Source organism: Falco cherrug, chromosome 5, assembly GCF_023634085.1.
Source record: "Falco cherrug isolate bFalChe1 chromosome 5, bFalChe1.pri, whole genome shotgun sequence".
In the NCBI taxonomy this organism is placed as follows: domain Eukaryota; kingdom Metazoa; phylum Chordata; class Aves; order Falconiformes; family Falconidae; genus Falco; species Falco cherrug.
In genome coordinates this window covers 23,341,303-23,362,240 of record NC_073701.1, presented here as the reverse complement: position 1 = coordinate 23,362,240, position 20,938 = coordinate 23,341,303, and the positions used below count along the sequence as shown (strand labels likewise).

The 20,938-nt window shown below is 52.3% G+C and overlaps 2 protein-coding genes and 1 long non-coding RNA gene across 4 annotated transcripts; 1 reads left to right on the top strand and 2 right to left on the bottom strand.

Moving 5' to 3' along the window:
* Positions 1 to 1,562: 1,562 nt before the first annotated feature.
* On the bottom strand, positions 1,563 to 5,546 carry TMEM121B (transmembrane protein 121B). Its single transcript, XM_055711779.1, is given in 2 exon segments — positions 1,563 to 4,613; positions 4,616 to 5,546. Coding segments are annotated over 2 exon segments (1,533 nt in total). The 5' UTR covers positions 5,343 to 5,546; the 3' UTR covers positions 1,563 to 3,807.
* A 117-nt stretch (positions 5,547 to 5,663) lies between these two features.
* LOC129736137 (uncharacterized) lies at positions 5,664 to 13,307 on the top strand. The gene is made up of 2 exons (XR_008732347.1): positions 5,664 to 6,317; positions 6,905 to 13,307. It is a non-coding gene; the product is annotated as an uncharacterized LOC129736137 (long non-coding RNA).
* HDHD5 (haloacid dehalogenase like hydrolase domain containing 5) lies at positions 12,127 to 20,848 on the bottom strand. 2 transcript variants are annotated; one of them, XM_055711005.1, is made up of 8 exons: positions 20,696 to 20,847; positions 20,347 to 20,547; positions 19,848 to 19,960; positions 18,603 to 18,696; positions 18,085 to 18,118; positions 17,504 to 17,678; positions 16,987 to 17,175; positions 12,127 to 16,404 (listed from the first exon to the last, which is right to left on the bottom strand). In XM_055711005.1, exons 1-8 carry the CDS (start codon positions 20,789 to 20,791, stop codon positions 16,038 to 16,040), a joined length of 1,269 nt encoding a protein of 422 aa, XP_055566980.1. In that variant the 5' UTR covers positions 20,792 to 20,847; the 3' UTR covers positions 12,127 to 16,037. The 2 variants fall into 2 exon arrangements, with proteins under 2 accessions (XP_055566980.1, XP_055566981.1); XM_055711006.1 differs by lacking the exon at positions 18,603 to 18,696 and having other exon boundaries at positions 19,946 to 19,960; positions 20,696 to 20,848.
* Between the last annotated feature and the right edge of the window lie 90 nt (positions 20,849 to 20,938).

The window sequence follows — 20,938 nt, the reverse complement described above, 5'->3', positions numbered from 1 at the left end:
GGACCCAGGTGTAAGACTGGGTGCCACCTTTGTTTCCTGTCTGTGCAGGACCTAACCCACCAGGAGCTGAGCAAGAGGCAGCTGTGATCTCGGTGCTTCTCCAGTGAGAACCCATTTCTCAGATTATGTGAATAACTGTCATCTTGATGATCCCACTTAAAAGTTTCTTCTATCTTACAACAATTAACATGTAAATCTGATATTTTTTTCCCCCCCTATGAGCCTTTTTAAAGTGGTATGAATGACTATAAATCATTTAAATAGGAAGCTCAGAAGCGTTATCTGGATTTTCTTGCCTTAGTAACTCCCTTCTTAAATAACTCCCTTGATGCTACAGCTTTCAGAATTCACTTTCACAAGAAGTTTGTTGCAGGGGAAAGATCCAGACACTATTTTAGCAGTCTACTATGAGGAAATCAGGTAACTTTAATGCATCTGTTGGTCCCTGATGGAAAAACCGAATAGCCCAGCAACACCCAAAGGAGGCAAAAAAGAGCAAAATCAGTCGCAAGTTTCTAATTTTATTGTGACAATCTTGCTTTTTAAAAAATACAAGTTCTGATTAATGCCTGGGGGATGCCAAGTGTCTGTTGGCCACAGGCCTTATCTCTTACCAGTTTCCCCTCCTGGGAGTAGTCATCTCTCTTGTCAGGATAGCAAACAGAGAGCAGTAAAATGCTAAATAGCTGAGTTGCGTTATACAAAGCTTGTAACAGAATCCCAAGGGACATATTTCTTACTATGGCACAACTTCATTTAGCAAAGTGTTACTGACCTGGACCAGTAATTTAAGATTGGCAGAGCATACAGTAGGTATGCAAGGTGCATCGGGTGAGGTATTGTTTGCACTTTAATGGTACCACTCTTTCTTTCCTGCAAATGGATCTATTATGCTGTAGAAGGGTTTAAATACAAGTGAGAGCTCAATTACCAAAAGAGAAGAGAATTCAAAAGGAGAAGCAGGCTTATAAACAAGACATTGAAGAGCTTTAAATGTTTCTCTGTAGTAATTGAAGTGCTGCCCTTTTAGTTGCAAGGGGGCTTCTGTACAGCCAGCTCCTACGAGAGCTTTGTACTCTCTGAACAGCACATTTACTAACAACCTAGAAACCGTGGCACTACGAAGAACCACTTTTTCTACAAAGGAATACTATGCAACAGAAGCTTCGTTTTGCAGGGTCATCTGTCCCAGGCAACCTTTGCATCCATGGACAAGTTTGAACTGTAATTTCACTGTGAATGGTTTAAATATACTATGGCTAAATAATTTTCAAATATGCCATTTTCTCAATAATGTCCTAACTGGAAAAAGGCACTACTCACTGTTGAAACAGCAACTTTGTTATGTGTAATGGAGGGGTACTGAAGCAAGGTTTGTTAGTAATTCTGCTGTGATTCTTCTAGTGTCAACTATGCTTATGCTTCAGCACATGAGGGGTTAGCACTTTGGTGCTCTTGTGAACTTGGCCGTAGGAGTAGCAAAACATAATTGGGGGTGAATAGCTGCTTTGCCTTCACCTTGTTGTTGGCTAAGTTATTTAGGGTTGGTTTTTTTTATTTTTCTTCAGCTGTTTGACTGAAGCATGGAGTACTCTTACGTACAGGTACTATCTCATTCTCTCTTGAATAATTAGAAAGAGTAGAGCTTTTACTATCAGTTCGGTGCTGAAAAAGGAAGGTGCAAGGAAACAACTATCTGCACAAGCGTAGCATACCTGTAATCACACCTCTTTTGGCCAGGAACTTGGCATCCCCTCAACACATCTCACATCACATAGGAAAAGTTCACAGTACCAAGTTTTACAATCACAGTCACTCACAGCACCAAGATTGTCCAGACAAAAAGAACTTACTGAAGAGAAAGGCCACTGGCCAAAATTCACACAGTTGCCCATGTAAGGGCTCAGATTAAAAATAAAGCACTGGTGGGAAAGTTAAGCCTAGCCTTTGCCGACTCTCCATTTGGCATGGGGAGAGCAGCAAGTCACCCATCCTGGCTGCAGCTCTGAACAGAGCAGCGCTATTGCCCCATCTTTTCTGGGGTGGGGTTTCTAGCCCCTTGTAACTCATCAGCCACTCAAGAGCTGGGGGAGAAGAGCCCCATGGCACCCCCACTTCTACCGGTGGGAGCTGGAAGTTACCAGACTGTAAACATTTTGTTGGAGCAGTCCACTGGAGCAGGCAGTTGATCTCACTCTGTGAAAAGGGAGGTGGGACAGAGGCTCGGTCCCACTGAAGCCCGAGCCCTGAAGGAGAGAATGGAGACGTGTGTGCAGGAGAAGTCTGGGCTGTGCCTGCAGTTGGCTCTGGGTAGCGGTTGTGCTTTATTTCCCCTTCCCGTCGGGACAGCTTGGAAAAAAGCTTGGGACAGGAAACTGGCATTTTTCCCAATGAATGCGGCCTTGCCCAGACAACAAAATATAAGCCTGGGAGGGGCAAAGTCCTTCCTCCAGACGTGGCCTCTGTGCTCCTGCTCCCATTTGGCTGGTTCAGGGAGCAGCCATAGCCAGGCAGAAGAGCAGGCCTTAACCCCCACCAAACATTCATGGAGTTTAAAACCAAAGATAACTGTGTTTTCATGAGAGGTCACTAACAATTAACTTTAACCCCACCTACCCGTAACCACATGCACAGGGAGGACAGGATGCTGGTATAAGGGCTTTCACCAAAGCTCGGGAGCCCCTCTGCCTCGAAGGCTCCTGCAGCGCTTTGCTTTCTGCACCGAAACATGGGTTTCGCCGAGCACAGGGGCCACCCCGAGCAGCGCTGACATCCTCTGCTTTTTTGAGAGGGGGCGGTTGGCAGGCTTAGCCCCCTCTGCTCCCTCAAGCGGACACAGAAGGGGGCCTGAGAAAATCTTTCCAGCCTTCCCGGCCTATGTAAAGGGAGACCCTACACGCTGCATAAAAGAAAACCAATGCTGATCCCATAAACATGCATATTCACAGAGAAATGAGAGCCCCAGCACCGGGGTGCTGCTGTCTGAAGCAAGCAGTAGGCTGCTGTAAACCCTGTTCTCACCAGAAAGAAATTGTCTCGGCGGTAGTGAAATGGGGTCTAAGCCCCTGGATTGTGTCCTTGCCAGATTCACGTGTTTCTGTAGTGTCTGAAGTCAACATAAGAAGCAAAAGGTTGAAGCACAGAGGTAGACATTTTCGGCTTGGAGAAAGTGGCTCCTAGGCTTGAAATGACCCGACGGGTGGCATGCTCCCAGAGGTTCCCCCGCCAAGGCCCTCGGCGGCTCTGCTGCTGGGAAAGGGGGGCGGCAGCCTTGCAAGAGCTAGGAAACCAAAGCGTGCTTCCCGTTGTCCTGAGCACAGCCCGAAGGCACGTCTCTGCTGCTCAGGCCCCTCTCACATCTCGTCCTTGTCGTGGTCAACAGGAGTTCTTAAAGGAGGGGACAAAATCCACTGGTCCCTGTTGTTTAGGAGGAAAAGGAAAAACTAAACCTGTAGGGTGACAAAACAACACGATGTCCTGGCGGGGAGCAGGAGCGGGAGCGTGGGACCCTCCGCACAGCGCGGAGAGGCAGAAGTGTGAGAAGCCGACTCATCGCGAAGGGCAGGTGCGTTTTCCGGGGACAAGCGTCGGCCGTAGGCTCCTGCGAGAAGCCAGGTTGGCGCTGGGCTTCTACTGCTGGATTTCTCGGCGGGAGAGGGAGGAGGAGAGCGAGGGTCCGGCGGGAGCCCGCAGCCCCTTCCCCTGCTCGGCCGCGACGGCGGGAACCTGAGCAGAAACGCAGAGAGACTCTGCCGGGAGCGGACCCAGAGGCGGCAGGAGCCCCCCGGGGGCGGCGGCCGGGGGGACTCAGCCCTGGGCGGTGACCGCCAAGGCGTTCACGTACCCGTGGGGGCCCACGTCGGCGTCGGAGAGCCCGTGGGCCAGCGGGGCGGCGGCGGGGGCGGCGGCGACGGCGGGGCCGTACTTGGCGGGCGGCGGGGCGGCGGCGGGCCGAAGGAGGCAGCAGGTCTCCAGCGCCTCCAGGCCGCGGCAGGCCAGGAAGAAGAGGTTCTTCAGCATGAAGAGCGAGAGCGGCTGCTGGTAGCGCAGGAGCAGGAGGCAGCGGAGCGCCAGGAGCGGGGCGTCCAGCAGCCCGGCGGGCAGCAGCAGGTGCAGGGCGAGGCGGGCGGCGCCGGGCGGGCGGGCGGCGCTGAGCTCGTAGAGCCACAGCACGGGCGAGGCCAGGCAGAGGAAGTAGACGGCGATGAGGAGGTAGCGCAGCGGAGCGGGCAGCGGCGCCGGCCGCCCGGGCTGCAGCACCAGCTCCAGCAGGGAGAAGCTGTCGAGCAGGTCGAGGCAGGTGGCGAGGAAGGCGGCGGCGGCGCGGTGCTGCGGCGGCGGCTGCGGCGGCAGGAGCAGCTGCCCGGCGCCCTCGGTGCCGATGGCCCGCAGCAGGCAGTACAGCAGCGGGGCGGAGAGCGCCAGGGTGATGCGGAAGCCGGTGGTGCCCAGCGGCAGGCGCAGCTCGATCAGCTCCAGGATGGAGGTGCCCAGGATCAGCGCCGCCTTGGGCGTGAAGGCGATGGAGTAGATGAGCCAGGCGAGGTGCGCGTAGGCGAAGTCGCCGCCGCGGGGGGGGGGCCCCGGCCCCGCGGCCCCCGGCCCCACGGCCGCCGGGGGGGCCGTGCAGCAGCAGCGGGTGCGGCGGCGGCGGCCCGGGGGGCGGGGGGGGGGCGCTCCCGGCGGCGCGCCCGGCTGTTGCGGCAGAAGAAGATGCCCCAGCCGGCCGCCAGCACCAGGTCGGTGGCGATCCAGCTGCACCAGTACAGGTCGGTGACGGCGATCAGGTAGAGGTCCAGCAGCGCGCCCTGCCCCAGCAGCAGCACCAGGGACAGCGCCTGGAAGCCCCAGCGCCGCCCGCCCGCCGCCCCGCCGGGCCCCAGCAGCGCCCCCGCCGCCGCCCCGCCGCCCGCCGCCCCGCCGCCCGCCGCCGCCGCCCCGTACAGCTCCGCCGCCGTCATGCTGCGGCCCGGGCTCCCGCCGCCGCCGCCGCTGCTGCTGCTGCTGCCGCTGCTGCTGCTGGGGAGCGGCGAGGCGGCGGCGGACAGCGGGGCGGCGGGCGGCGGCACCAGGGGCTTGCTGATGCTGATGCTGTCCTCCTCCTCCTCTTCCTCTTCCTCCTCCTCCTCCTCGGTGCTGCTGCGGGGGCTGCAGGGGCGGCGGGCCCGCGCCGAGCCCGAGCTCGACCCCGAGCCCGGCCGGCTGCCGCCGCTGCTGGAGCCCCCCGGGAAGAGGGGCTGCCGGTCGGCGGCGTGCGGCAGCGGCGGCGGCGGCGGCGGCGGCGGCTGGAAGGAGCCCGAGGAGGAGGAGACCGAGCGCTGGTTGGAGGCAGCGCGGTGCATGGTCCTCCCCGGCCCCCGAGCCGGCGCGCCGGGCCCGACGGCCGCGCCGCGGCCCCCGGCCCGCCCCCGGCCCGCCCCCCGCGCCCCGCGCCGCCGCACCGGCACCGGCACCGGCGGCAGCGGCGGAGGCAGCGGTGCGGGGAGCCCGAGCGGCGGGAGCCGGCGGGGCGCGGCGGGGGAGGCGCCGAGCCGCAACCGCTGCAGCTGCCGGAGCCGGGGCGGGCGTCTCCGCTGGCGGCCGTGGGTGGGCTGGGGGTGGGGGTGGGGGAGCGAGAGCGGCTGTGCGGCCGGGGGAGGGGAGGGGGGGGGCGGCAAGGGGAGGGGGAGGAAGGGCCCCCCTCCCTGTCCCCGGGGCTGCGATAGAGCCAGATCCCGGGAAGCGTGGCCTGGCTGCCTCCTGCTCCCCAGACCCCCGTGAACGGAGCCGGCCGGGCCTGGGCGAGTCACCCACGGGCGTGCGGCAGCCCTCGGCACCCCCTCCGGGAAGAAGCACCTCAGTCCGCCCCGACCCTGCAGGCTGCTGCCCACCAGGGCCGGTGGCCTGGCGCAGAGCCTGCCGCGAAGCGCTCACTGGTGGCTCCCCATCTGCGGCGCTGGATGCGTGGCTTTCGGTCAGTTGTAAGTAATTGTACATCAAAGTAGGTGGCTTTTACCCCACCGATTTCCTGAGCTGAGCCAGGCCACATGCTGAGGGCTCTGCCCAGCTTGCTGTGGTGGCACAGTGGCTTTAAATTGGTGTGAATAGCCCTAAAGTTCCTACCTCTACTGAAGGCACCAGCCAGGGCCTTCATTGACCCACTAGTAATGGCCTCAAATTGAGCTTGGCTGGCTGGATCTGCCGCAGCACCGCCACTAGTGACTTGGCACATCATGTTTCGAAGTGGCTTGGTGCTTGGCATCACCAGTCCCTCATTCCTACTAGTACCCGCCGGTGACGAGCCAGGTGCTGCCTGTCAATGACGTGAAGTATACTGAGTAAGCTGTACCCACAAATGTATTAACTAGACTAGATAAAGATCCAAAATAGCTTGACTTTTGAGGGTGTTGCTAATTAACACGTGGGGTTGAGCAAAACCCAGATGCTTAGTACTGGGAAAGGACATCCAGGACAGCAGTGACAAGCATCTAATAGAATTTGGTGCAGGCTGCCTGAAGAGCCCCACTCCAGTAAATGTCACTGGCTGCTCTTGTCAACAAGGAGAATCGGTCTGGGGTACCAGCTTAATCCTGAAACAGATAATTGAGAAAAGGAAGGGGAGAACTCGAGGTGGGTTGACACAAAGATTTCTTTAGACACAGCAGTAATCAAGAGGAAAAGCAGGGGAAGAAGAATTACAGCAAAAGCATTACTGTCAGTGGAGACTGGAGTGAGGGGGTACAAATACGTTAGTTTTCTAAAAGCACAGTCAGAAGAGGAAGGGGGAGGTAACTGGAGGCTATGCAAGCTTTAATGTAGTTATTGGGCAGCACAGTACTGAAGTGGTACAACCTCTATACTGGGTCACACCTAGGATGGGGGACACCTATTTTCTGCTATACTCACATTGTGTTTTCAATGCTAGGGTGCCCTCACCAAGATTCACAGATTCAGCCTTGCATCAGCACTACTTGTGTTCATTGCCTTCCTCTAACTCACCTTGTCATGGTACGTAGCATCAGATGAGACAACACGCATGTGCTCTCTTGCTGTCTAAGGGTCCTTTCTCCCTAATTCCACATTTTAATTAGCAAATAAAATTACTTCACTTTAAGAAGGTCGGCAGTTATAGCATATCACAAGAAACATGACTGTTCAAAAGAACAGTCCAGCCTGGAAGGCGGTGAATGGGCTGGTGTGTCCTAGCCTGGTGTCAGGATGAAGAACAGGAGGCTTCGCCTCAGGGAAAAACAGGCAGGACACCTATGCAGATGCTTACAAAGGGACCAGGATGCAGCAAGCAGCACTGCTAGCCTTGTAACTGTGACAAGTGTCACTGGTATTCACCAGTTTAAGACCAGGTGAGTCCAAAGAGGGCTGCTGCCATTTATTTTCCAGCAGGTGACTCCGTGGCAGCCTGAGGCTGAGGACCTCTCACCGCAGGCTACCAACAGCCCTGTATAGTGCTGCTCACATTCAATCTGGGCAGCTTATGGGCCTCTGTAGAGGCACTTGGCCCAGGCATCACAGCTCCAGCATCCCCTCTGCCATACGGAGCCATGGGGCTGCCCTTCCCCAGGGGCTGCTCCCCACGATCCACATCCCATGTCAATGCCTTGGAGGCGCTGCCACATCGCTACCTCCAGAGTGACACAGGGGACACTTCGCTCTGCATTGCTGGGCTGTGGCACCAGCCCACAGCCACCCAGCACAGCAAAAAGGCAAGCTTTTGCATGATAGAAGCAATGCAGCACCACTCTCAGCTGAGCAGCTCAGTCTGAGGTCACTCAAGATGCAAGAAGACAGCGAGCGGTGAGGCACCTCTCCTTTCCTTGCCAGATACGCTCCCATTGTGTCTGCTTTGCTTTCCAGCCTCTCAAAGCATTTGGACTTTGTCAGAGATGAAAGTGCTGTGCCTGGGCTCTGCCGCCGAGTGCTGTGTGTTTCACTGGCAAGGCTTTCTCTTGTTGGCAGACTTGCCCGCCAAAGAAAAAAAAAACCACGGCCAAACAATTGCTTTGGCTACAATTTTTGTAGAGCTGCACAAACACCTTGCTTAGAGCTCTGTTGAATGGTCTCTTATGAGCATAAGGCTCGAGGCCACGGCCAAGAAGGATGTTTGCTGTCTGTGTTGCTCTTTCAGGTTCAAGCAGGGCCCAGTGCTACTTCTCTTTGACCCGTACCAGTTCAGGACGGCTGAGGGTGGCAGCAAGGGTCTGTGAATGACACCAGCATTCTGTCTCCTAATTTGGTTAAATGTGTCTCCTAATTAGGCTGGGTTAGATGGCAGTGTGTGTGTGATCAAGGGTAGAGGGTAAAACCACATTCCTGTGTACTGGATCCTGGCCTTTGTCGAAGGTGGGTACAGTCACCTGACCCTTCTCAGGATAAGCCAACGCTGGTGTCGCTGGCATGACTAATGTGTGGTCAGTTGTGAGGATTAGCTAAACCGCTCTTGCTCCTACCACATCAACCTATTCCACGGCAAGTTTTCCACTTCTGTGAGAGGACGTGGAATGAAAGCCAAGCATCCATCTGGGCCGCTCAGGGCAACAGCGCTTGCACAGGAAGGGTTGCTCCAGCCCTACCTGGGCAGTAGACAGCGACAGCTTTGCCTCGTTGGCTTTCTTGCTCCAGGTTTCCTGGGCAATGTGCCTCCCTGTGCCCCCGGCATCATAGGCTGGAACACGCTCACTTAGCTGCCCTGGCAGTCTGCCCGTAGCCGCTCACGTCCCCTCTGCTTTCAGTCCAGAGGCTCATTGCACAAAGCAGCCTTATTTCCCAAAGGTCTGGGTGTGTTTCTTGCCAGGCTTGCATCTGTCTCACCTGCTGGGGTAAGTGCACTTGGGTGGGGGTCCCTGGGCCTTGGGAGGGACGGGCTGTCACCTGCAGCTAGCCTGCCCGCCTGGGGAAATGGGCTCTGACATGCCAGCCGGGTGATGTGGCAAGCTCGGCCCAAGGGAACGGGGAAAGTGAGAACCTGGGGGGCAGCTAGGGTGCCAGGCGGGCCTGCCTGGGCTAGCACGTGCTTGGTGGTGGGGCTTAACGCCTCCTGTACCCTGGGGAGTACAGTCCTGCTGGGCTGAGGCTGCATGAGCAGGGTGAGAGGAGTCTTACAGAAACAGTTCTCCAGAGACCAAAGGATCCCTGCTGGAGCTGGGAAGGTCCCTGCATCCAAGGTAAGCAGGTGGGAACAGGCACTGGTGGCTATAGGGCAAGAGGTGCTATGAGCAGGGATGGGGGAGCACTGGAAAGGAGGGTGGGAGCTCAAGATCTACTTGGGCTGAGCATGGGCTCCAGCAGGGCAAGCACAACGCAAACAAAGAGGTAAGAATAAGAAAAAAGCTTATTTGTGGGGAAGGGAGCAGAAATTGTGTCTGTACCTTAAAATGGGAGTGAGGGGAGAAACGTCTTCTACTCAAGAAAGCACTGAAGAGCTTTTTGTAGCACACTGTAGGATGAGATACGACAAGCTGATGCTTCCCGTGTGATCCAGTTATTTAATGCAATGTGCAGCCCTTGGAAGTGTTAGTGCTTAACCATTACTGTTAAAACATTAAAAGGCTAAACTATAAATAGCTTCCACTCTTCAGCAGCTCCAAAGCTATGTTTCTGGCATCTTTATGTATTTATGTGTATGCATAGATGTGTGTGTACACATATATTTAAAGGCAAGCAGCAGACAACAGAGTTTTGTGAAACAAGTCATACTAAATATCTCAAATGCTGCCATTTCTAGTTTACACTACTAGTGGAAACAAGTAGTGTGCCCTCAAAAATACCCCTGCTGGGGGAAAGACAAAACTTTCTTGAGGGCAGAATTCAAGAGGAAACAAAATAATGATTCAATTTCTTGGGGGAAGGAAAAAATAAAATAAAATAAAAAAGGCAAATATATGCCTGAAAGAAAAACCAGAAACTAAATCCCTAATTATACCCTGCAGTAAGCTGTCAGAAACTGGCAGCAGTGGGAGGGAAGGAGGCAAAGCTCATCTCAGTGAGTTTGAGCATAATCTGCTCTAACCATACTTAAAATGCCTTTTGTGTGGGAAGGGAACATTCTGGGATTCTCTGACACATGCTTTGTACTGTACTTATCTAATCGTTCAAATGTCGGTTAAACAATGAAGGGTTGAAGTTACAGGCAAGTATAGAAGAGTTTCACCTGGCCAGCACAAAAATTCAATTTTGGTTTGTCTGCCTCCAAATGCAGTCTTTGTAACTAAACTGCTGATCTGGCATCACAGTTTGGGGAATACAGATGCTCTTCAAAAGGGTATAAAACTGTAACAATCTATTGCTTGTAATTACGTTTCGGTTCAAAGAGCTTTTGATACCAGCATAAAATGCAAAGACATTTTTTTCACGCTTGTAGTGGGGTAGGGCTTTGGAGAGTGAAGCAGATTTGGGGTTTGCTCTTATTACTTTGTACTCAGTCTTAGCACACAGTGTGTATTGGAACTGACCTTCAGGAGCAAGTAAAAGTTCTCAGCAGTTGAACTGACTGAAAGGGAAAAGCAGGTTTATGATAGTGGATTAGAGAAAAGTGCTTTCTTAATGGAACAATTTGGTTCCTAGAGAATATGTAGCTGCCTTGCTGGTGTGGGGCTTTAAACCGTGGCAGACTGGATTGACTGTGTGGCTGCAAAAATCTGTAAAGACTTGTGCTTTTATAATGGAGGTTAGATAGATTCGGTAAAGGAAGGGTTTGGGCATGCCTCTAAAGAGCCAAGGTCTGTACCAGGTAACTGCTTAGCTTGTGTTCAACGCCCACCAGAATCCATAGACTACGCACATCTCGGGGATTACTCTGGTAGGCGTTTCTCACTGCATCCACCCTGGAGCAAACTCCAACCTGAACAGGGCTCTCAGTCCCTCTCGTTCAAGTTGTTCCTTCCGCAGTGTTTCACGATGCCAGTGTTTAACTCTGCTCCTTATGTTGGTTAAGGACTTCTATGGGACTTCAGCTTCCAGCTAGAGCTGTCTCCTACAAGGGACAACTTAACTCCAGGCTGCCCTTTTGCTTTGAACAATGGTGTAGTGATTAAAAGCATTCACCTGGGGACGTTCAGGTTTTAATCTTTCTGCCTAACTGAACCTTGATACGCCCTATCTTGGGCAAGTGCTCCAGCTGCCGGAGTACTGGATAAAAGGAGAAAGCTGGTTAATGCTTTTTATTATTATTTATTAGAGGTCGGGGCCGTAGGTCGCTTCTCCTGGAGGTAGAATACAAGTCAATTCCTCTCTGCTGAGAATGGGAATCCTTGTCCAATCCCTCCAAAACTGCTTTTACTGCTTTATCGATTGTTCCTTTCAACATCAGGTTCTCAGGACTCTGAATCATGCTTGTTTTGCTGTCTAATGTGCCTTCTGTAAGCCGTGAACTCTGTAGACGGAAAACCTTCCAATGGAATGTCTTATAAGAACAATGCAAGTGAATTGGCTGTTTCTAGACCACTAAGGCTGATGGTTTTCACCTAGTAGGATCTTTAATTTTCCATTTGCTGAAATCAGTGGAAGCTTCTGGCTCTAATCTGAAAGTCTGCCAGTTAGTATGTGTCTTCCTAACTCCACTCGCCTTTTTCAAAAGGTACCAGGGCATGACTCTTGTCAAACAAATTGGGTTTCTTTTATGATCACAAAGGGTTTCACACAGAGCCAAGTAATAGTGGTAAGGATGGATTTCCATATGCCCTTAGGCTTGTTCTTCATCTGCAATAGCAGATTAAGTTGGTGGAATCTAGCTTGTAGCTTCCATACCCAGTAGACATAATCACTACAAACTGCTTAGGTCAGGTCACAACTAAATGCCTACCCTGAAATGATCTCATGCACAGGTGGCATCCCAAAACTAGCCTTGACGGTGAACAGACTGTCAGGGCATCATAGCTTGTGATGTGTCCTTCCCACACCACCCCCAAGTTGGAATGGTCAAAGTTATACTCATCTCACCTGACTATGGCAGATGTGGAGCTTACAGAGAATTACAGTTTGGCTTAGTCAAAAGAACTGCTGGAGGGGTATCTTTCAAGGTGGTTCCCTCAAGAAAATCTGAGAATGGCTTGATGAACAGAACAAAAGACAGAATTTGTCCTGATCGTCTTCTAGGGCAAAGATATGAAAAAGACCAGGATAATACTCATGAAATGTACACACAAGAAGTTAAAATTTATTTCAAAGAAAACATTTTTTATTATTTTATATATGTGCTAGATCAAAGGAGCAACTCTGGAACTAAGCTGAAATTAATATGAAATCTAAAATAATCACAGCTTGTGATTTCTTTGCATGATATGTAATCACTCTGCTACAGTGCACATGACATAATCTGAAACATTATGAACCCATTTATTGGAGGGAAAAAGACACACCAGGATTAAGATTGGAAGAAAGGGGACATTAGCGTCATATGACTCCCTGAATGCCAGGCTAGTAGTTGCATGTGTCTTGTGGAATAAAGGAATTTACCTCTCTGGCCACCATGTTATTGCATGACATAAAAGACTACACTTTAGGTCCAAAACAAGGTCTGTCCCTCCTTCATTTCCCCCCTGCTATTCTCAGTTGCCTCACCTCACTGCATACTCCCTTTAGGCTTGACTAAAACCCATCCATCTGTGGAAGATGGGAGTCATTAGGATCAGGTCTTCACCGTGTTTGTTGTATAAGGCAGTGCACCGTATAAATATTGAGGTATTACATCAGCAAGTGAAGTCTCCTCTCTGCTTGGTCCCATAATCTGCACAGAAGTACACTTGCTCCAAATGAGAGAAATACAGCTTCAGAAATACCACTTCTGTGCAATACATGAGACAAAGGAAAAGTTTTGTTCCAGCCATGCTTGAAGCTAATTCCAGGAAGCTGCAGTTCCTAGGAAAAAGGACTTCACTGAATTCTAGCAATAACAGATGTCCACAAATGAACTGCAGATAAGCTAGAAGCCTGCGCAGCACTCTAGCACAAAACTCATGGAATGGAGGAGACATGGCAAGCACTTTTGTTTGTAGAAATCTTCCATAATCAAGTCAGTATTCAACAGCAGCTGAAGAACCCAGATTGCCTACTCCATCCACTGTGTCCATGCAGTTCCTAGGCAGTGACTTGGACAAAGTGCACTGTTTCAAGGAGCCGAGCAGGGAAAAAGGGGAAAGGTCTCCGTATTACTCAGACCAAGGGCAGCCCATCTGACTCATCAGTGCACAGACCAGCAAGCAGAGCCTTTTATGCAACCTTACTTGGTAAGAATTGGGGAAAGGGTACAAGATTCTTCTAGATTCCTTCTGCTCCCTTCTTCCAGTTTCAACTCGCAAGTGAAGCATTTCTTAACTTCCTTATTGCTGAAGTTCCTCCTACACATTTTTAAGACTCCCAGAATGGTGAAAAAACAAATCTGGAACTAAAAGCAGATCTGGAACCTGAAGCAGACTCACATCAGTCAGCTCATCTCCACTGCTGTTCCAAAGACGGAGATGCCTAGATCACTCTCCATGCAAACGCAAACCTCTTGCTTTCTTGAAGGAGGTGCTACCTCCTTCCTTTTGCTACCTATCTGACTTCTGGCTGAGATGTGCCGTGCATGCTGATATGAAATTACAAACCAGTTGTGATTTCTCAAAATTCTTCTGCACGTTCCTTCCCCAAAGCTATGGCCATCACTGGAGAACAACCAGCTCCCTGAGGTCTATGCAGTCATGGCCTAGAAGCCTGTTCCCAACTAATCCTATGGAAGTTATCGCTCAAGTTAGCAAATACTACAAGGAAAGGGAGCATTCCTCTTTCTGCATTGGATGGCACCTCTGAAAAGTGAGCCTGAGGGACACCGGAGCTAGTCTGTGAATAAATGGGGTTTGGACCTCCAGTTTCAGGCCATGCACACTGGGTCCACAGCATAACTGTGCCTGTGGAGATGCGCTGAAAGCTAAAGGACCTTCCCTATGTTATATGCATAGTCCTTCCCTGTACTTACTCTTCTGGAAACTGGAGTCAAGCCCTTGTCTTATGCAAGTAGATGAAATGGTAATTTCTCTTTCTCTCCATTGAAAGGCAAAGAATTCAAATCTAAGATTGTGTTCCTCGCACCCAGCTGCTTTTAGAAGCAGCCAAGCAGTTCTTGTCCTGGTAAGGCAAAGGAGAAGAATCTCAGCTAGCGCTAAGGGAGGAAGATACTGCTTCCCACTATGGATTTCACAGGAGGGTAATTTACTCAAAGAGGTATTTTTCTGCTCCTATTCAGAAAATAAGGTATAAAGAAGCCACAGAGAAGGACCTCATTGCCTGGGTCATTGATAGGGCACCAAGTCCCCTTCAGACAGTGAGCCTGGCATAATGTAAGAACAGAGCCTGTTCTTCAGTGTGCCCTTCCTAGGAAGATGCATCAGTGTTGAGAGGATGGAAAGCTGCTGAAGCAGAATGTCAGTCCACATATATGCTGAGATATGAATTAAGAACAACTCAAACTTCTGTGCAGAACATCTTGTTTGTACCCTGTGTGTGGAGCTGCCTGGTAAAGCAGGAAGGAAAGGAGGCAGAGTAGACCTACTTCTGATCTCTCACTGTGGTGTGAGCTGAGTATAATTAGGAACACCAACTCAAGCTGTGTTGGCTCCAAAGGCTCTCCATCAAATAATCAGATTTATGCTTCCAAAATCACGGTGCTTCTCTGGAATTAACATACTCCTTGCTGAGCCAATCTTTCACATGTAGTTTCTCAGGCAATGCTTGTTTAGCTTCTTTGGACTGTCTAAGGAGACACAGGTCTTGATATTTCCCTGCATAGCCCCAACTAGGGAGAACAGGGCAACAGAAGGTGCATGTCACTAAGGATATGGAAATGTTCCTGGGCAGACAAGTCCCAGCTGCTGCTTCATGTTAGGGGGACTCTACCTGCATGTTAAAGGAAGAGGAGGGAACACTGATCAGACTGTATGGGGTATCCCTGAGCTGCAAACCACAAGAGGGAAGAGAGCAAGAAAGGAAGTGAAGGACAGAGACATTTGTATTCTTAAAGATGAAGACTGGGGATTTGGGACTCAAGTACCATCCTGGCTTGATGATCTCCTCTTTCAATCCTTGCATGCAAGGAAGGAGCAAAGGTGTGCTGTGACTTTCTCGTTGGCCTGAGTTCCAGATGGGGGCCCCTCTTTGGAAGCTGTGCCAGCTGGAGCAGGAGGATGTTCCTTGCAAAAGCTGGGGTCAGGGTGGGTGCCAAAACAGCATCTTGCTGCAGCATTGAGTTCTGGACAAAGACAGCTCTGGAAATTCAGACTCCATGGTGGTTTCCTCCGATACTGAGCACAGGCTGCTGGCTCCCTAGCAGGATGCGAAAAGCCAGAAGTGTTCAGAGAATACTAAACAGGGGGGAGGGAACAATGTAACTTTCCCCTCAGCCCTGCAGCGAGTTGCTTTGGCTACTGCAGCTTCCTTTGAGGGGCCCTGCCTCTCTATAGCTGCCGGAGGACTGCAAAATGGGACTTTGTTTCAGACTGACAGTGATGCAGTGGCAAATCCCCAAGCAAACAGAATTTGTTATAGTCCATAGGCACTTATTCTTCACAAGGAGGCTGTTAAGACTTAAAGCCTTCCCTTGGCACAGTGCCACCACAACACAGTTTCTGGTGTGCTCATGTCACAGGCTGGATGAATAGTACACTGGATGAATGGCATGTTGGCTGATGGTGACTCCTTGCACAGGGAAGAGCACATTACGAACAGGAAGGTGGGCTTGCCTGATTTTCACACACAAAGGGTGGAAAAGAAAGAACTCTGATGGCTGAACAAAACTGAGACTGCTGGGACAAGCCGTCTCCTTATACCCTGTTTCCATTATGGTTCAATTATTGATGGCATCAACATACTTCACAGTTGAGAGCCTGCTGGCAGCTTGTCAGGATTGCAGATAAGTTATCAATAAAAGCAAGGGGATTTTTGTACTGGGACGGGGAACTTTTTTTCATGTTGGCTAGATCAGATCACCCCAGGTCTCTCCCCGTTCCTCCCCTCTTCCCTTCCCAGTACATAAAATCCCTAACAGTAGATCTTTAGGCACACATGTCCTAACCCTAGCTCCAGTTCTCTTTCTTGAAAGCAAGCTGCACAGCATCATTCACATCCTGCACTATGTAAGATGCCTCCACCAGGCTGGGGTCAAAGCAGAAGTCCCGATGGCCGTGGAACACTGTTTCCGTCATGCACTCCTCCGTTTTACTGGGAACATCTGCATTGTGGCGGTAGACCCCAGTGCACACCAGAATCGACTCACAACTCTCCACTGAATTGTTGCATTCCTTCCTCAGCTCGAGATCCTCAGTTTGGGGACTGGCAGCCTGCGGGCTCCTCTTCACCCCAGCCTGGACCTGGTTCTGGTGAGCTGACTTGAGGTAGTTGTTGTACAGGTTTGCCCCATAGATATCGGACATAGGGTTATCCCTGGATAAGGTCACAGTGTGAAACAGAAATGAGAAACTAGCCCATCCATCAATTTCTGGCTCTGGTAGACTAGGATTAAGGCAGCACAAAAGGAGGAAAGGGTGCAAGGCACTTGCTAACATCAGGAGAACCACCCAGATTGGGCCAGTGAGTTCATCTACTGCTGTGTCCTGTTCAGCTGTGGTGAAGGCCACATGCTTCACAAACATCTTTCAAAGGGGAAAAGACACGTCCAAAGCACCCACAGCAGTTTCAGCCATTACTATAATGTATTCCCTATGATCCCGAAGCGTTTGGCCTAACTGGGTTAATGGTACTACATCTGGGCCTCTTTTTCTTTAATCTGGTCATGCTACATGCACTCTGCATCCGACAGTAAACAGCTTTGCTAGGGTGACAGGTCCCTTCAAAGTATTAAGTGTCGAGTGCAAAAAGCTAGCAAGCCTCTGTTCCAGGATGTGATACTCCAGAGACACCATGGGGATTTACGTATTCATTTTTGAAACAGCCATTTTAAAAAACACTTAAGAGAAGTCAGTATGCAACTCCCTAAGGAAACTAGCGGGAAAAACAGTCTCTTACCCAACTGCATAGAGGCGTCGGATGGGAGACTTCCAGCCCTGTTTCTCTGCCTGCTGTTGTATCAAGTATTCGGCATAGCGGTAGGTGACTGTGCTGGGTTTGCCAATCAAGGCTTCATACTTCAGTTCCCGGCCTGTTACTTTCTTGTAGATGTTCTCCAAGCAGAGAAGGAAAGTGCCATGGCCAAACCTGCTCCAGAAAGGAGATCATCAGTATCCCCAGTCACACCACTTTGGCAGCAAACACCCCCTGGTGAGGAGGAGCATCTGCTGTAGCCAGGCTACCACCTAGTTTGGACACCGCATCTACCCACACACACCTCCACAGGCAATCGTTTAGCTTTTGCTTCTTGAAAGTTTTAGTCTTTGTTTCTCATGTAGTTTTCATCTCTCTGCTACTAATTACACCACACAGTCAAACCCTAAAACAGTCAAATGCTAAAAAATATCGTAAATAAAGATCATCTGCAGGAGAGATGTATGAAATAGGCTAAAACAAGTATCACACATGCTTTCACCTGGGCATCTTGGCTTCAGCCATCCACAGGAGATCCATGTTGCAGGCAAGGACAGGCAGATGGGGGTATGGTATATCTCGCAGCTCTGCCCCAGGGTTCCCGTTGCTCAAGAGTACATCAGTAATAAGTTGCAGGCTTGTTTCCCACCTCACTGGCTCACCAAACAGAATCACCCCTGAAAGATTTCAAGAGATGCTTGGAAATTCACAGTATCCAGGTACAGGACCCATTATTAAAAGCCACCCACTAGGGAAAACACTCCTCTGCTGGGATGCCCTGGCCAATACAGCTACCATTGGAACACGCCCGGTGGCAGGGCTCCAGTCTGCATATCCCTGCACTGCATGCACCACTGGTCCCAGATACTGGAGCATGGCACAGAGAAAAGTTGGCTTTGCTTTTATAGAGTTTGTGCTTCACACTGCATGAGCGCAGCAAGGCTGCCTCCTGACTGCATCCTCTGAATAAGCTGCCTGTGGATACCGATGAGCCGACAGCACGTCATTAGCTCCCATCCCAGCTGGCTTGCCTTGCAGTTATTTCTGCTTGCTGTTCATATGTAAACAAAGACTACTGCTTACCTTCTATAGTGGGAAAGCCAGTGGTTGGAGGAGGCTGCCAGAAAAAAGAAATGAAGGCTGGGTTAGTAATACAAAACCTAATGCCATCTCCAAAACAAAACTAAAAAGGCTTCCTTTGAACCTGCCAAGGCAGTCCCATAAAGAGGCAGGACAAGGCCACCTGGAATCCTGAAGAAAGATTTCCCCTACCCCCACCTCCCAGATTGAATTTCACAGATCTTGCATTCCTGTCTCAAAGCTGGAGATGTCAACAGAACCATCTTACCACTCACTGCAAGGAACAGCAAGGGAAGACAGGCATGGCATGTGAAAAGAGAGGGGAAAGGCACTGCCTTTCCTGCAGAAGCCATCACTGGAAAGAACAGCAAGCTGCTGGCTGCTCAGTACCAGTCCCAGGCTCTCGCTAAAGTCACTAGCAGCCAGTTTCTCTGTGTCTTTGCAGCTTCTCCACCCCATGCTATATGCTACAAGTACCACCAGACCAGACCACCCGTTCCACTGATGCTTCAGGAAATTACCAGTTCTTTTGGCCGCCGGCTCTGATCTACCATGTCTAAGAGGGGATATGCCTTCCTCAGTGCCTCTATGGTGACCACATGCTTGAACCCCAGGCTATTTCAGACCATCAAGGAAAGTTGCGGAGTTTTTTAAGTTACTTGCAAAAGCATCTACAGGATTAAGGAATACAAGTCCCAGTAATAGTTATTTAACCTGGTAATGCATAACCTCATGGCTTTCAGTCAAACCGTATGCAGTGCTTCAACCTACAAGTGGCCCTAAAGTTTACAAAAAAACCCCAGATGGGTGATTTAGTTTGTGATCAGCGATCCCTGGCACTAGGCAAAGAGCAGAGGCTGCTCCAAGACTGAATGGATGCATTCTGGGAGACCTTTAAGGCCAGGGTTCTCCTATCAGTGCAGTGCAGGTGTCTGGTCAGGCCTCTTGGTTAGAAGCCGAATCAGTGAAGCTCTGATCAGCTCAGCTGGTGGAAAGAAAATGGTCTGTGCTATATAATTACGCAAGTGGAGAATGCATCGCACTTGATAGCAGAACAGCTTGCCCTTACTCACCCTACTGGCCTTGGGGAAACAGAGACGGGACAAAGTTTTGTACCAAATGAAGTTAAATGTTAAGTATAGGCTGTGACTCTGTGTGTACAGGCTGAGATGTCGCAAACTCTGCATTCAGTTCTTACCTCCTTGCAGACATGGGGTATGTCAGACCTGCTGTGCCCTCACCTCAGCCAGGCAATACACATGTGGGGTTGTCATTTAGACCTGTACTGGGACGCTCTGACTCTAATGATACTTGAGTTCCTTCAATTGCTGTCAGATTTCCAGGGAAAACCTTAGCTTTGGGAGAGCTGGGAGCAATCTCTAATGCACTTTGCCATGAAAGAATGGGAAGAGCACAATTTTATCTCAAAAGTGAGACAGACCCAAAGCTGATGGAGTCCTCGCAGTGACATCCCACCAACAGGAACAGCAATTACAGGAGAGGTAATCAGCATTAGAAGCCAAACACAGAACAAGGACAGCCAGGAGGTAAGTGAGATGGAGCAACAGTTAGTTCCCACATGCGAGCCTTTCCATGAGGGTGCATGCATCCCCCTAAGATGAGACCAGTGACCATTCTGTCTCCTTGCGCTTCTACAAGCTGACTGATCAAGTGGCAGGGGTAGGGGCAGGGCAGAAGCAGCAGCGTGTAGCTGGGAAGCTGCAGCAGGAAATGCAGAGCACCACGAGATGCGCAGCAAAGGATACTTCTGGGCATTCTCCTCCACGGGCCCCTGCCCGGCTACCAGCATGCACTTCTGGTGGAACTGGCTGAAGAGGCGCAGGGGGCTGTGGGACAGGATCACCTGTTCTGGAGACACCTGCGGGAGGGAGGAGAGGCTGACAGGGGATCCGCAGGGAAGATTCCGGCCCCCCCCCACCCCCCCCCCCCCGCCCTTCTCCTTGCGGTAGGGTAGCATCCCTTCCCGTGCCGCCACCTGCCTTCCTCCACCCTCTTAGGCTGAGGCAGAGCCAGTCAGTCGCTCGGTGGTGCTGCCACCCCCAGCCCTTCACTCCTCCCGGGGAAGCCGTGCTGGGTGGGCTCCCTCCTCCTCCCGGTGCTCCCCTCCAAAGTCGAGACACCCGAGCCGGGGAACGGCGAAGCAGCCCCTTCCCAGCGGCGTGGGCGCTCCGACCCTTCCGGAGGAGCCGCCCCGTCTCCGCTCGCCCTGCGGTCCCCGCCGGGGCACGGCCCTGCCGCCGTTACCTGCAGCCCCAGGGCCTGGGTCAGCTCGTGGGCCTTGGCCGACCTCAGGCAGTTGCCGGCGTTGGTCAGGAAGACGACGGGCACCCGCAGCCGCCCGCTGCTGTCCGCCAGCCTCTGGAAGGCCTGGCGGGCGGCGGGCACCGCCTGGCTGCCCCGCACCAGCACCCCGTCCACGTCGAAGAGGAACCCAAAGGTCGGCGGCTGCAAGGCGAGCGTAGGGGACGGTCACCCGCCGCCGGGAGTCCTTCCCGCTTCCCCCCCCGCGCACCCGGCCCGCGGCGCCCTTCCCGGCCCGCCGCAAGGACGCGGGCGGCGGGCCTGGCCCCTCGCCCCCGGCGCCGCCGCTCACCCGGCCCCCGGCGCAGCCCCCGCGGGCGGGCGGCCCCCGCGGCCCCGCGGCGCGCAGCAGCCCCCCGCCGGCCCGCAGGCAGCCGCGCAGCGCCATGCCGCGCCGCTCCCGCCCGGCCCGACCCCGGGGCCGGCGGCGGAGCACGCCGGGGCTCGTAGTTCCCGGACTACAGCTCCCAGCGAGGCGCGGGGCGCGGCGGGGCGGGCCCGGGGCGGGCGGAGGGGTGGGCGCGGCGGAGGGGTG

Excerpts from the sequence above, each read along its gene's own strand:
- HDHD5 (XM_055711005.1), bottom strand. The coding sequence starts at position 20,791 with ATGGCGCTGCGCGGCTGCCTGCGGGCCGGCGGGGGGCTGCTGCGCGCC. Across the intron at positions 19,961-20,346 it reads CCCAGGCCCTGGGGCTGCAG|GTGTCTCCAGAACAGGTGAT; the intron begins GTAACGGCGGCA and ends TCCCTCCCGCAG. Across the intron at positions 17,679-18,084 it reads TGGCTTTCCCACTATAGAAG|GGGTGATTCTGTTTGGTGAG; the intron begins GTAAGCAGTAGT and ends GAAATCTTTCAG.